Below are 15,163 nucleotides of genomic sequence, written 5' to 3'. Positions count from 1 at the left end.
TTATATGTGATGCAGTCCTGCCTTCCGACAAGGCTTACCTCATCTTATGTGCTTTGAATCACTAAGTGTGGCATGGAAGTAGTTTCTCAAACTGCAGCCCCCTGCTGATGATCATTAGTATTAATCACACTCTCCAAGTGTACTGTAATTGCTATGTATAGCCATCACTATTACCTACGTGGTTCTTCCAGTTGGCCTTACCATATTTATTAAAGCAAGAATTACTTCTGCCATAAAGCAGATGTTAGATTTTCACCCTAATCAGACAGACGTGATGTGGGTGAAAGCTTTTTAACTGCTGTGCACAGTACCAATAAATTAACACCTCCCTGAGTTTAATGATTGCATCATTATACAGTATGTGCATGCATGGGTTTACGTTCTTATCAAAATTGTTATTTGATGGCAGCTGTGGATGCCTGGATGTCTTTTCCAGGATGAGATTAGCCCAGAATTTAGACATGGACTACCTGACCTCATATCTGCAGTCTGAACGCAGCTGAAAAGCTTTTAAAGGAGCTGATCTCCTCCTCTCCTTTTGTGTTCAACATAGTGTTTTAACACCCCCAAAAGGATATCAGCCTTCTTGATATCATTTAATCATATTTATAGAAAATCCATGTCCTCTTCACTGTTAGGCACTGAGACTCCTGGGAGTCTGAGATAGTAAAAGACACCGTAAGTAACACTGTATGTGCAAAATGTGTATTTTTTTAAAATGTCACAGAGACATTAGCACTACCCCCTTATTCATTTCAATGAGACCACTGCGTTGGCCAATCACAGAGACCACTGTGTAACGAAGAGACGAAAATTCAGACTTTAATATCAATTCTAAGTTAACGTCAGAAAATTAAATGTAGCACTGCAACAAATAAGACAAACCATAGGATAGTCCCGTCCTTCACACGTCCACACATACTGCGTATGACCTTTGGGGGTAATTCAATTTGCTGCAAATAATGAATGTTTATATAATTGAATGCTGCATTGAATTATTTCATGCATTGAAGTCGTGTTGGAATTTCCATTGCTATGGCAGCTTTAGCGAAGGTGCTTCATTTTCATCTGCTTCTTTCACCTCCAAGCTAGACAAAAAGGAAGAGCGAAGACAAATCAGACTTAATTTATGCAAAGACCAGGCACAATGTTGTGATAATTCATGAGTACATCAGTGAGAAAAGGCTCTCAAACAAAGTTTGACAAGATGAAAGGAGAAGGTTTTACGAGTCCAAGGCCTGCACTTAGTGCGACAGCATTTGTGCGTTATAAAACTCTCTCCCAAGTAGTTTCACTGCCATTTACCTCATCACTTTAAAAAGGCAGTAATAATGAGCAATTGCAAAAAGGCATGTGTCACTAACAGGGTATAGATTAACTGAATTTGGTGGAAAAAGGGATGTAATGGCTTCACTTTAAGTTCACATAATGGACAAAGTGAGTTGTGAGGGTTCACGGTGTGAGTTTGCGCGTGTCGTAGTGTGCATGCGTCTTTATTTGTGTCCGTCTGTGATCTCTGCGGGGTTGCGATCGTGATGCTGTGCTTCCCTGCAGACTCAGAATTGGGATGCCGTCCAGAGCTCAGCTTCAGCACCAGCTCTCTCTCTCTCTCTCTCTCACACACACACACACACACACACACACACACACACAGAGTCACACCCGCCCACGCAGTTTCTCCTGCACACACACATGCACTGTTACACCTGCCTACACATTCTCTCTCTCTCTCTCTCTCTCTCTCTCTCTCTCTCTCTCTCTCCCTCTCTCTCTCTCTCTCTCTCTCTCTCTCTCCCTCTCTCTCGAGGAACGCAGATACACAGGACACACATATACACACGAGCCTTTGCATGTGTCTGCGGCGGTGCATAAGGCTCCAATTAGTTTTGACACCTCTGAGGTTTTTTGGTTATGGGGTTCAGCTCTCAAACATTATTCCTCTGGTCTGGACAGAGCTTAACAAAGCGGTGTGCTTGCATGTGCAACAGCGTGTGTATCTATGTGCATGCATGATTGTGCCGGTGTGCGTGGGCGATGCTTGTTGTTGTCGAGCGTTGTGATTTAATATGCATATGTGTGGGCAGGTGCGATTTTGTGCATGTGAACCATAAAGGAGGGGAGGTATCAGTGGCTCGCTGCGGCTTTAACACCAGGGTTTGGAGGTCAATCCTGTCTGACTCGTGACTCTCATCATTACAGAGCTGCCTCAGGGTCTCTGTGAATGTCAAACCTGCTATCTGACACCTGTGCTGCGAGCATATGTATTTCACAAGGATACACAAAGAAAAAAAACACCCTAATTCATATTCTTGTCTGTTTATTAATATGAAAACAAAAATTACAAAGAAGCCCACAATGTCTACAGACTTCATTTCCTTCGTGTCAGCGTCAAATCATTTGCAATAAAAGTAATTGTGACAATACCAGTGGAGTGTTTGATGCTCTGTGGGGTGTCTTTAATATCTGTCAGGAAGAAAAAGACAGCCAGGTTTTTATTAGTTTTTCCTTTGATGAGACTTGAAGATTATTGGTTATTTACACTGGGAGCCAGGCTTATACCTTGAGCCGTGCTTGATTAAAAGTTCTTCTCTGTTTGCCTGCCCACCTAACGCAGTTAAAAACAAAGCTCTCAATGTAGCTAGATAGAATTGAACAGGTTGAGTAGTGAATTCAGCTCCCTGTAGTGTGGTGAATGACACTCTGGGCTTTTAAGCCTTTGTGTTAACAGAAATAATCCATATCATGCTTTTATTCATTTGCATCATTACCCTTGGGATGTGTTCCAGTTATGTGCTTTACTAAGAATAGTAAGATAAGAATAATGTAATATTTCATTGATTTTTTTTCACTTCAGCCGGCTGTACTGACAAAACCAAATATCACAAAATAACCCTTAATAGCATATTGTGATGATATCTTGAGGATGACTTTTTAGTGCCAAAACATATTTACGCACAATAAAAACAAATTTGAGAAACAAATAACATTGAGATGATGACTAAGGACCAGGCGGAGGTGTTCATAGTTTTGGCTCTTTCACTTTTTTATAGCATAACAAGGCAGGGAAAAGATTATTTGTATGCTTGTATGAAAAAGGAAAATGAAATAGAATAAAATAAAATACAAAAAGACAAGGGATATAGTTACAGTGCTGTGATAAGTTGCTCTAAATTTAAGGAAACAGATCTCTTTCACAGCAGACACAGTGTATTGATTTGTCACAGAAGAAAAAAAAAGCACAGGTGTAATTAATACCATTAACAACGGCTCTGTCCCTGTTAACCATGCCAGTCAAGCAGCACACACAGTACCAGCACCCTGCAAGTGACACGATCGTTATTAATGTCATTAATTACACTGTGCTTTTCCCTGCTATGATAAGAGAAAACATCAGGACACATTTAAGATCATCAGGAGGCTCAGTAGCATAGATGCAGCGTGCCAGCTACAAATGCAGCTGCACTATAAAAGAAAAAAAATTGCGATCATATCAGAATGTCGATATATTATCAATATGTCCTCCGGCCTCGCTCTTCTGTTTCACGGCCTGTTTCTCAAATCACATCACCACTCAGCTTGAGTCTCATGTCCTGTCAAATACGCTACAGGTCATTGCACCCAACAGACTGCTACACAAGACATATACACAGCTCCGTCTGGTGACTTGTTGTCATTCGGTTTGTTTGACTCAGGATGTGAAACGGCGTTTGAGTGCAGCGCTTGAGTGATTAAACTCAGTAGTAGCCCATCACTGGGTGGACACTAGGCAGAGCTGTCATATTTCCTGAGGAGAGGAAATGAGTGAAATCATTGCATAGAAATGCTAATCAGGCCACTGAGTTGCGGCTCTTCTGTGTCATAGAGTGAAGACGTGTTTGTACAAGGCAGCAGACCTTCTCATACTAGACTGATTCTTATTCTGCTTCAATTTTCTCTGCCCTCCAAGTCGTATCATGTCACGCCGGCCATGTCGTGCCCTCTCCTCTTTTGTCTTCTTGGCCTTTCCCTGTTATCTCCTCTTTGCCTTCTGTACAAATTCATATCCCTCCACACGCTCCTCTCCTTTTCCATCTTCCCCACAGCTCCAGTCTCTTTTCCCACTGCTGTATTTCACCCTTCACTTTGTCACTCCCTCCTGACCTCTCTCCTGTCTTCCACCCACTCTCCTCGCAATAAGTGCCGCGATGAGGATCCATATTGGATTATTGTGTTTGCCATTAGCCTCCAGGTTGACAGTGTAATTGCCTTTATCCACCAAGGTCTCTGTAAGCCTGACCCTGCCAACCCTGCATTTGCATGTCCACTGAGAATTCTAGATGACCTGTACGTCAGAAAGCTACGGAGATTTAGTGGTGATGGTGAGATGGCAAACTGCTGCTAGAATCGGAAGAGATCTAGCTTTTGTTTACCATTGCCTCCCCCATTTCCTCTGAATACTGGCTAGTCAGTGTGTCCAGGGTGCAAGCAGGACCAGAGTTAGCAAGCTTGCAAGTCAGAAACTAGTAATCATCTTTCATAACAATGTTTCTACTCAGCCGAAGGCTACCTGCTACACCCACTGGATAAGCAGCACAAATGGTCACCAGTGTGTAGCTCTCATAATTTTATGTTTCTCACCCTCTAAGTATGAATATGTATGCTGCCTTTAAGCACTTGATACTGAGTCTGTGTCAAAATCAATGCCCACATATCTGTCACGTCCTCAGGCAGACATTCAACCTGTTAACAGTCGGTTTGATTTTCAAAAGATAGCCGCTTTTGAGTTCATTCTGTTGATCACAGACATCCAGTTCTCAGAAAAGACTGTTAATGACCTTGTTTGTCTCTCTCTCTCCCTCTCCCACTTCTCTCTCCCATCGACTTTGTTTCACTCCTCAGGGCCGTTGCACGCGAGAGAACTGCAAATACCTCCACCCGCCCGCTCACCTGAAGACCCAGCTGGAGATCAACGGCAGAAATAACCTGATCCAGCAGAAGACAGCAGCCGCCATGTTGGCCCAACAGATGCAGTTCATGATCCCCGGCACCACCATGCAACCTGTGGTTAGTGCTCGCCTCGCCGCTGTGGGAATTGACTGGCTGTGCATCATGACTCACTATGAAAATACCAGTGAATTCTATTGTTGTGCTACACCGTGAAACGTTTTTGTCCCTGCTAAAACACCGTTATATATTAAGTTACTTCAGCCATTCAAGTGTCACGTTTACATATGAATTTACTTGGAAAGTTGACTGGAAGTTATCCTTGTTGTTAAGATTATTTTTCTTAGTGTCATGGTCTTGGCAATAACTTTGACTGACAAGCAGGGCATGACTCACTGAGAAAATATCTGTTCCAGTACATTGATAAAGTCTTCTCTGGGATACTTTTCTCTTATCTGTCCTGTTCTCAAATTCCAGGATATCTCAGGGTAAAAATAATCTAAATTTGTTCTCACAATTGTTGCCGAGATGCCCTTGAGCAATGCCCATATCTCCCTAACTCTTCTCTTGAAGTTGCTCAGTAGTTAGCGGTAGAGTATGGTCGCACTGGGCAGCTGCCAGGTGTGAACGTGTTTAACTGTATCAATGTAAGGCTGGGTGTAGCTGAAAAAGAACACGCAAGCTCAGCAAATCTTGCTGGTATATTTAGAGGTTAAAAAAAAAACTCTTCTCTTGTTTCTACCCTCACTTTCCCCTCTCTCTCCCCTTTTTCTCTCAAACCTCTCTGTTCCCTCTACCTGTCACATCCTCTCCCCCTTCTTTCTCACCCACCTATCTGCACAGCTGTGCCCTTCTTTCATTTGTCTCTTGTGTCTTTTTCCTCTAACTTCTCTCCCTATTTTCTGTCTCTATACCCTCTTCCTGCCTTTCACCCTCCATTTCCTTACATCCATCATTTCTTTCATCTTTGTCTCACAGATTTTTATTAAGAAAGTGAGCTAAAACAAGCAAAGAAAAGCAGACAGAGCATTTTAAAGAGCAGCCATGGCAACATTAGAGGAGCGGTTTGAATAAATGTAGGTAAAGTGCCTTTTTTTCTCCCATCTACAGCAGACGTTTCCAGTCAGCCAGGGCCTGGGTTCCAGTGCAGGTTTGAGTTACACACCCTACCTGACACCGATGTCCCACAGCATGGGCCTGGTACCCACAGACATCCTGCCCAGCACCCCGGTTATCGTCCCCGGCAGCCCGCCCGTCTCCGTGACCGCCGGCTCTTCCTCCAACCAGAAACTACTGCGTACCGACAAGCTGGAGGTGACCCAACCAATCACAGTTCTCTCTATCTCTCTCTCAGACAAGACAAGCATGACAGCTAATCATAGCTAATGTTCTCTTTTGGGTCGTGGAGTATAATTATGGCACCATCTTACTGTGATTATGGATGTGAAAGAGATGCAATAGATACGTGGTGCTAATGAGTATCATTTATAGCTCCAGAGCATTTACAGGACGACCCCATAGTTATTATTTTTTGATACAATACAAATACATGTGTGCTGTCTGTTTTCTACTGTAGAGTAAGGAAAAAACTAAATATAATACTACTAGCTCCTTGGTTACCACAGGAGTTGGCATAGCAACCAATAAGACACAGCTATATTGGAATTCTTAGCACAGTTAAAACACATCTTTAACCTTTGAATTTACTTTTTGAATGCAGCTAATTGTTGTATAAATTGCCTTAGACAAACACTTGAACTGATAAGCAAGTCTAAGCATTGTTTCATAAGTTAATGACTTGAATAAATACATTTTGAAGTAGCCTTCCAGTGAGCCCAAATAAGCAAATCAGGCTTTTTTAGAGTAGAAGTAGTAGTAGTAGTAGGTGTTAAGCCCTGTCCAGATACCCAAGTTCATTTTTAACAAGAGGCTGACTTTCTTTTCAGAAAAGAGGAATAAATTCATTTTTTTTCTCAGCAACTCTATCAGGCTCTTTACCTGACAGTTTCATACCTCTGCATTATCCTTGAACATATGTAAGGGAACATCTGTTACTGTTATCACTGACTGAATTAATTCAGGCTTGTATTAGAAACATGATATGAAAAAAAGAGATAGTGTGAGATTACAGTGATTTAAATTGGAACGTGCTCAACACAAACTGGTTTGCTAGACAGCCACAGTTAAACTGGGACAACAATAACAACTTCAACTATCTCCATCTGCCCCCTGGCAAACAACTCTGAATGAGAATAGCTTGGTAATTATGAAAGAGTACATAACAGGCTTTTTTTTTTTCCCACTACATTTATAAAGATAAACAACAATCTCCCTAAGACCTGGAGGTGATGCGTAGGTGTGTGCCTGTATGTGTTTTTCTCTGGGAGTGCTATCACTTAGCAACTGAATGAAGTTAGCTCTAATGAAACAGTGTCCCTCTGAGACACGTATGCACTCCCACACAAAGCTAGCATGTGTGTGCGCACGTGTGTATGTGTGTGTGCACCAACGCTTTTGCATATGTGTATGTGTGTGCTTGTATTACATATGAAGTGTGTGTGTGTGTGTGTGTACACTCATGTGTGTCTCAGTCCCAGAGTGCAAGTCAAAAGCTGATCCCCCCCCTGTGATTACGCCCAGGCCTCTTAACGGTTGAACACTGGCTGGTTCAGTGATTCCACAATCTTTTTGGTTTGGCACACATTGCAGTTTTTTTTACAAGGTGTCAAGGCCTTTTCACACTGAATCCAAAACTAATTTGTAGTCTGTCTTTTTTTTTTTTTTTTTTTTTTAAAGGTGGGTGCGAGTTTTATGCACAGTGAACATTACACACATCTGGTGCTTTTTTTCCTGAAAAGATGTGCAGCAGAATAAAGTAAAAGCTTCAAACATACCTCCTCCTGTGCTATGGATTAAAATAAGAAAAGCAGCGCTTTCATATGTTTGTATTGGTTTTTCTCTTCCGCTGCCTGCTGCTGTTAATATTATATAGTTTGTTTTTCACCTGACATTCTGAAGGTTTCTTCACAATCTTTTAGTTTTCTATATTGTAAATAAAGATTGGGGCAGAGTTAAGTTACAGAGATAGATAACACACCAGACATCCATACAGTATTTCGCAGGTTGTTCCTAATTTCCTGCTGTATGTTATGTTTTAGTAATGAACCAGCTGTCGGCTCCTTGTGCTGAAACATTTACATTATCGACCGCTCAGTCACCATGTTTGTTTTGGACACATCACTTGAACAGCAGCTATGTAGATTAATCCAAAATGTATTTATTATAAATAAATGTAATTGCATTCTGCCAGTGCAATGATTAATATGCTGTTTTGGGTTATTACAGTGATTCTGACTAATATTGTATCCAGACATGTACTGTAAATTAAGTCAAGTACTCACAAATTATTTGTATGTCTGTGTGTGTATTTCTTTATTTTCTCTTTTTACATCCATACTCATCTGTCATTATCTGTGTCTCTCAACATCTGTGTGTGTGTGTGTGTCTCGGGTGTGTGCGTTTGTTCGTCCACCTGACTGTCCCGCTCCCAGGTATGCCGCGAGTTCCAGCGAGGCAACTGCGCCCGCGGCGAGACCGACTGCCGCTTCGCCCACCCGAGCGACAGCCCCATGATCGACACCAGCGACAACACGGTCACCGTCTGCATGGACTACATCAAGAGCCGCTGCTCCCGCGAGAAGTGCAAGTACTTCCACCCACCGGCCCACCTGCAGGCCAAGATTAAGGCCGCCCAACACCAGGCCAACCAGACAGCTGTGGCTGCGCAAGCCGCTGCCACAGCTGCAGCCATGGTGAGAGCACAGCACTACAGCCTACCTACTGTGCCTCACGCCTATACAGTGGTAGAGCAGGAGACAAGCACATATTATGATACTTGTCCTTGTAGTAATCATACATATCTCACACAGTTTCCTCCTGTTTAGAGCACTTAAGGAAGCAAGAGCTTATAAGGTCTGGATGGGACAACAAGGCTATTTATTTTATAGTGCTTATATACAGTATACCTTCAACCTTCCAATAAGAGCTTAGCCTTTTATTATAATAGCCAGGGAGGCTTTTATAGAGCACAGGTGATGATTGGAGGTTTAGTGGGAGAGCAATATATACAGTTTTATTCACATCCTTGATAACATTCATATTAGTACAGGGCTTCTGCCTAGATACTGACACCTGATTTTTTACAAAGCACAGATTCTTTATATCGCAGAGATTGTTGTTCATACTGTAGCTGATTGAACACAGTTTTAGACATGACGCACTGTTAAAACAATTCCTGTAAGATCATGTTTGGAGATCACTTTTGTCTGTTAAAATTCCTCCATGTAGCACACGTAGGCTGACCGAACACACATGACATTGTTACAACACATCTTGGCTTACACAATAAGTAAACACATGCTGTTGACAATGACACCCACAGTAACATGAAATGTGGAGCGCTGCTTTATTACTGTATCAAACATACCCACCTCTGCTGGTTGATTCTAGTAGATTCCAGTATACAATTCACTAACAATAGTCATCCCAAAGTGAGGCTGTTGTATACAATAAACAGGGTTTAGTGAGAGCTAAATGCATCAGTATAATGCCGCAAGAACAATCTGTTATTATCTCACCGCAGTCTGCTTTTATTTTTCAATGCCCTTGGTTCATACAGAGACAATGTGCTGGCTCACCCCCCCCCCCATCCCACTACACCCTGCTCTCAATGATAAGTGCGGCTCTCTGCAGATCAGTGCAAATTGAATCAAGGATGGATGAGAGTGTAGCATCACGGGTGGGGGGGGGTTTACCCTCCTCTGCCTTTAGTTGGAAAAATCCCCCAACAGGCTGAGGAAGAGACAGACAGACAGAAAAAGGTAGACAGACAGATGGAAATGCAGGCAGACAGACAGTGAGAAGGGTCTGGCAGTGTGTCTTGGCTACGCCCCGCCCTCCACCAGGCTCCGAGTGGCTTCTTTTTTTTGTATGGTCCTCTTGGCTGCTGCACTCGCACACCTTGTACTGCGCCAGTGTGCTGACTGACTTTTTTTCCTCCATGGCATGGGCATGCTTTACGCGTTGCACATACCTCTCTCATTGGCTGGCTCCATTGCTGCTTGCTCTCCCTTGTCCTTCCTCCATAAATCCACGGTGTGGATGATAAGGCGACCGTGAGTGCAGGTTAGTTTTTTCGTCTGTGCACATGGTAGCAGTTGCATGAAAGCAGGAAAAAAAACCACAAGGAATTGAAACATCCATAAATAAAAGAGAGCCTGAGACCCCCAAGGCGTTATAACCTGATGTTGACCCCTCAGCGCTATTTTCTTAAAGGGATACTGAGCACCTTAGCTCAACAGCTTCCCCATTAGGTACACGATGCATCATCAAACAGTAAGATTTACTTTTATCTTCCTAGTGCATTCTCCTCACAGTCCTATGTTTCATACTTGTCCTGTGTTCCTCATTAAGCCCCAGTTTATCAACTTTATGACCCACTTCCCAATTTACCATCCGCAGTTACAAGCTGCACTAGAGGTGAGGAGGGTTAACCTTAGGACAATGAGTTGTTTAGTCAGCACCTTTAATCCAATTTTCTTGTAGCCCATAGCCTGCTTTATTGAAGCAGAGACCCATAAAACCTGTATTGCTGCACTGCTGCAAATAGGTAATATCATTATCCATAATTCACTTTTTTTAATCTAAAGCAAATAGGCTAGAGTGTACAGTAGATTAGGTTACATGTTTAACAGATACAGTTGCAGTAAGACGATCCTATTATTGAGATTATGTTGTTTTACTGTGCCACATTATGTGTTGCTTGCCATGCTGTGATCTTCTTCCTCATTGCAAGTGGAATGCGGTCATCTTTGCTTTTCATGTTCACTTTAATAGACCATCTTCCATTTTAACTAACCACAATGTTTAAGTCTGTTAACACTGCGGTGCATCGGCAATGCATTGCTGCTCTTTAAAAAAGGACATACTCTTATATACTGATAGAAAACCCACATACATGAAGCAAGAGGCTTGTGCATGGACCACTTTAGCGCTGTTCTCATCACATTCGTGTCATTTTTATTTTTTTTGTCCTCTCAGCAGTGACATCAGATGTAAGGAAGTTTAATAAAAGTGATAACTTGAATTAAAACAATGTATTATTACTAATATTAGATTTGTGATTGAATTGCTCCTATAGTTTAAGATTCGTTTCTAGGAGGGATGTAAGAATAAACAGAGCTCCACATTCTGTGATTGAACTTCGCCTCACATTGTGTCACCTCCCTAAGCTCATTGATCACACTAACAAGTCACATGTCCTCATGATGCAAGATTAGTTTGAGGATTTTTCACTTATTTCAAGCACTAGATGTGAGTTGACACCACCTCAAAAAAAAAAAAAATCTTTTTGGATTGTTAGGTCTACTTATTGTAGCTGCCACAAGGGTGATAGTGTTTAAACAGCTTCTTGCAACTATTAGTGATATCTGTAGTTAAAGTCTGCCCACACAAATGTGTCCAGTTCTTGCTGCCAGTTGTGAGGGCTCACATCCCAGTATGACGTGAATTTGAGACTTTTCTCAGGCTTTTTTTTTTTTCCTCCCCCCCAAACAGGCCCAAAACCACCTCACACCATCTGATAGATTTTTAAGAGGAGCACTGTAATTCTTGTGTGTGTAGGACTGTAGTATCCTACTTTCTGTAGAAAACATCTGTTCAGATCACATTTATAGTCCGAATCAGTTGTGTTTACTCTACTGCATTTTGTTCTTGCGTAGATGTTAAAAGATTTACTTGTTCAGAAATAGTTGACGTTACTACTAAATGCTTTTCCTAGTAGTTTTGAAGTACATCATAGAATCTTGCTTTTTTTTAACCAAAGTTTAATGTAGATGCTTTTTTTGCTTTTGTACTAATTCAAAAAGTAGCAATGTTTCTTTAAAGTAAACAAAACAATTTTTTGTTTATGTGCATGCCTATTGTTTTGTATGTGGTATACTTGCATTCAGATTATTTTTGTTTTTGTTTTTTTCCTTCTCACCTATCCACAATGCAATGCTGTCCCCCATGACGCACCTCTGCTTGCTGTTACCTGTATGTTAATACGCTTGAATCCCATTGGCCCACTGCCATCATGTGCTCGCTGCCTGCTAATTAAAGACTCAGTCGACTGCCAAAGCAATGAAGCGACCCCTCGAGGCAACTGTAGACCTGGTACTTTGACCTTTCACCTTTTGCTTTGCATGTAGCTTCTTTAATTGTACTGTAGCCACTCACAAAATTTAAGTTGGCTCTTTTGTTTTTGTGAAACCCTGTAAGACACTTTTTTAAAGTATAAATATTTCATTTATGATCACCAGTGGCAATTCTAGTTTGTACTGTACATTTATTAAATGATCAACTTCAGCGTAATGTTAAAATAATTCCAGTTATCACACTGTTTTCTTAATGTTTTGTTGATGATTGCCTTGCTATGGTGTAGTTTCTCATTGTCCTTGTGATAGTTACAGCAAGTTTCCATTTTTGCCTTGTTGTGCTGTGCATAGCCAAATAACAGATTTACAAATATCAGTATTGACTTGTGCAAGTATACAGTTCAAATCTGCTGTGTTTCTGTTGTGTGTGTTTTTTTTGTGTGTGTGTGTGTGAACGTGCATTTTCGGTGGCCAGGCGTTCCCCCACGGTGTCCTCCAGCCCCTACCAAAGAGACCAGCACTTGAGAAGAGCAACGGAGCGAGCTCCCTGTTCAACCCCAGTGTTTTGAACTACCAGCAGGCGCTGGCCAACGCACAGCTCCAGCAGCCCGCTTTCTTTCCTGCAGGTAAGAGCTCCCAATCAATACACGAGGCACACAGATGCAGATAGAAACACTTATAGGTATGCGGAGCATGCAAGCACACACAGAAACACTCTCTCTGAATGTACTCAGCTAACCTACGATCCATCACAAATGTATCTTTTGGAGTTTCTCATGCTAAAGGGAGAGATCTTCTTATAATCAGTTACAGTTATCTGCTTTGCCCTATGCTTCCCTTTGAAAGGGATTAATTTGAGAGACGCACATAAGGAGCTCCACTGTGATGGTGCGTGCTAACGTTTCAAATATTCCCTGTGCCGTCCCTTAACTTTGATCTAGTGCCTGCCAATATAAACACGTAATTGCTGGCAGGTGGAAGGGCAGTGCAGGCTTTGATCAGAGCAGTAAAAGATATGAAATATTACCACCTGAATATGATACACCTGTCACTCTGTTACGCCCAAGCATACAAAAGAGCAAAACAAGCCTGGTTTATTCCACCACAGAGGCTCTGTAAATATGTTTAGGCTCCTAATGAAGGTAAAAATAACATAAAGAAAAACTAAGCCTTTAAAAGAAATTCAGGCTTATTCAGTTTTCAGTGTTTATTTAATCTATCCTGACAGACATCAATATTGGGGGGGGGGGAAATTCCATTTTAAAAAAGCAATTTTGTTCCAATTTACCCAAATTAATTCAGGTCTGCTCCCTCATTCCTCTTCAGTTCCCTCCCCCAAAACAAAATGCTCTCTGTCTACTCCCTCACATAGAAACTAACAGTAGCTTAAGCCCCCTCGGGTCCCCCGCTAAATGAGTTAACTGCAGCTAACACGTTAGCCTGTAGCCACAATGAGTCATGAGGATGAGACTCCTATCCCTCGCTCTTCTTTCTACCTGCTCTTATTGTTTCCCTGTGGTGTGAGATGCCTGAAAGCCCCTCATCCCTCCCTCCTCCTGTGTCTGCGTGTGTGGGAAGTAGCCTTGGGTCAAAGTCGTGTTTGCAAATTTTTTTTTTCCCCCCTATCTGCTAAATTCCAGATGGGTGGGGTTTCTCTACAATGAAGATCAAAACAGTGGGTGCCAAAAAAAGTTGCACAGTTGCTGGAGACTATTTGAAGTTTCATGTAATATTTCATGTCTCCATTTTTTATTTGCAAGTACAACTTGATCCAGTTTTGGATGAAAGCCTGTGCACATCATTGTACTGACACTGCATGATGCTGCTGTTTGACTCACCTGTTTAGTTTCCTTCTCTCTCTATTATTTAGTCTTCTCTCTATTTCTCTATAGAAATTACTTATTTGAGAACTTTTAAAGCATATATATATACATTTACCAGTTGCAGCTATTGAATTGCAGGGTTCTAGTGGCCACAGAAGACCCTGATTGGACCAAAATTATAATTGAGATGAGGAAAAAATCCACAAAAAGAAAAAAAGATATAATAGAGTGATTTATTATTAATTATTTCCTTACAAAATAGGAAATCGTAACCAATACAACATGCTGGACCTGGCCACAGTTTCATATCCTACAATATACATTGCTTAAGTTTGGTTTAGCAGCAGTTGTATATAAACATTATTTTCTCACTAATATCATAACTGATTAAGGGAATTCCTCTGCTTGCTACTGTATACTGCATTCATAACTGGCAACGCTTTAACAGTAGCATATGAGCTAAGTGGAGCTTTTTTGTCTAACCTTGTTGTTCTCCTCCCTCTCGATTAACCCATTTATTTCCTCCTCTCTCTCCCTCTCTGTCTCCCTCCCTCCCTCTCTATCTCTCTCTCTGTCTTTCTCTGCATGAACACAACAGGGTCAGTCTTGTGCATGACTCCTGCTAGCAGTCTTGGTAGGTCCTGACCCTCCCTTTGCTCTCTCACATACACTTTTTTTTTTATATATATATATATATATAACAAAGTGTGGGGGGCTGGTTGGAGTGGGATGAGTGGGCAATATCTGCAGCCCTTGCAGGTGAGACAAAAGGTCATTGCTTCACATCATCACCTGTGTCTGTGATGAAACTTTTTTAAAAAATGTGTTCTAGGATTTTCCAGCTTATCAAAATGTGCGTTTCTTTAGTACCAGTGAGGCTGATATATGATGTTCATGATGTTAAACACACTTTTCATGTCCATTTTGTATCACCTGAAAGAGTTGTGTTCTTGTTTCCTTACTGACTCTCTTGCTAATGACTGTTTTGTTTATGATTAAAATGTTAGTTTGGATAAAATACTGCAGATCTGATCTGTTCTGAAGCTGTAGGATAGCTACTGTCTGTTTGCTGTGCTGTGTTGATCAGGAAATTTAAATCAGTTTCCCAGAGAAATTATTTTAACCACATAGTTGGATATATTTGTCTCAGCTAAAAGTGGATGGGAATTACAAAATACCAGTCGGCTAATCGGCGGCTCCTACATTAGTAAATGGTAAAAT

At 41.5% G+C, this 15,163-nt stretch overlaps 1 protein-coding gene across 12 annotated transcripts in view; it reads left to right on the top strand.

Annotated features, from left to right (window-relative positions):
• The window catches only part of mbnl2 (muscleblind-like splicing regulator 2), a 55,839-nt gene that overhangs the window by 31,809 nt on the left and 8,867 nt on the right, over positions 1 to 15,163 (top strand). For 5 of the 12 annotated variants that reach the window (XM_067583687.1, XM_067583680.1, XM_067583681.1 and 2 more), the window contains exons 3-8: positions 4,879 to 5,043; positions 6,034 to 6,237; positions 8,475 to 8,735; positions 12,085 to 12,138; positions 12,595 to 12,745; positions 14,541 to 14,576. In XM_067583687.1, coding sequence (XP_067439788.1) covers positions 4,879 to 5,043; positions 6,034 to 6,237; positions 8,475 to 8,735; positions 12,085 to 12,138; positions 12,595 to 12,745; positions 14,541 to 14,576 — 871 coding nt within the window. The remainder of the gene's footprint in view (positions 1 to 4,878; positions 5,044 to 6,033; positions 6,238 to 8,474; positions 8,736 to 12,084; positions 12,139 to 12,594; positions 12,746 to 14,540; positions 14,577 to 15,163) is intronic. The other 7 variants (XM_067583690.1, XM_067583686.1, XM_067583685.1 and 4 more) reach the window with 3 other exon arrangements.

This window comes from Thunnus thynnus, chromosome 24 (genome assembly GCF_963924715.1).
Source record: "Thunnus thynnus chromosome 24, fThuThy2.1, whole genome shotgun sequence".
NCBI classification, from domain to species: domain Eukaryota; kingdom Metazoa; phylum Chordata; class Actinopteri; order Scombriformes; family Scombridae; genus Thunnus; species Thunnus thynnus.
This window is presented reverse-complemented; position numbering and strand designations above follow the sequence as displayed.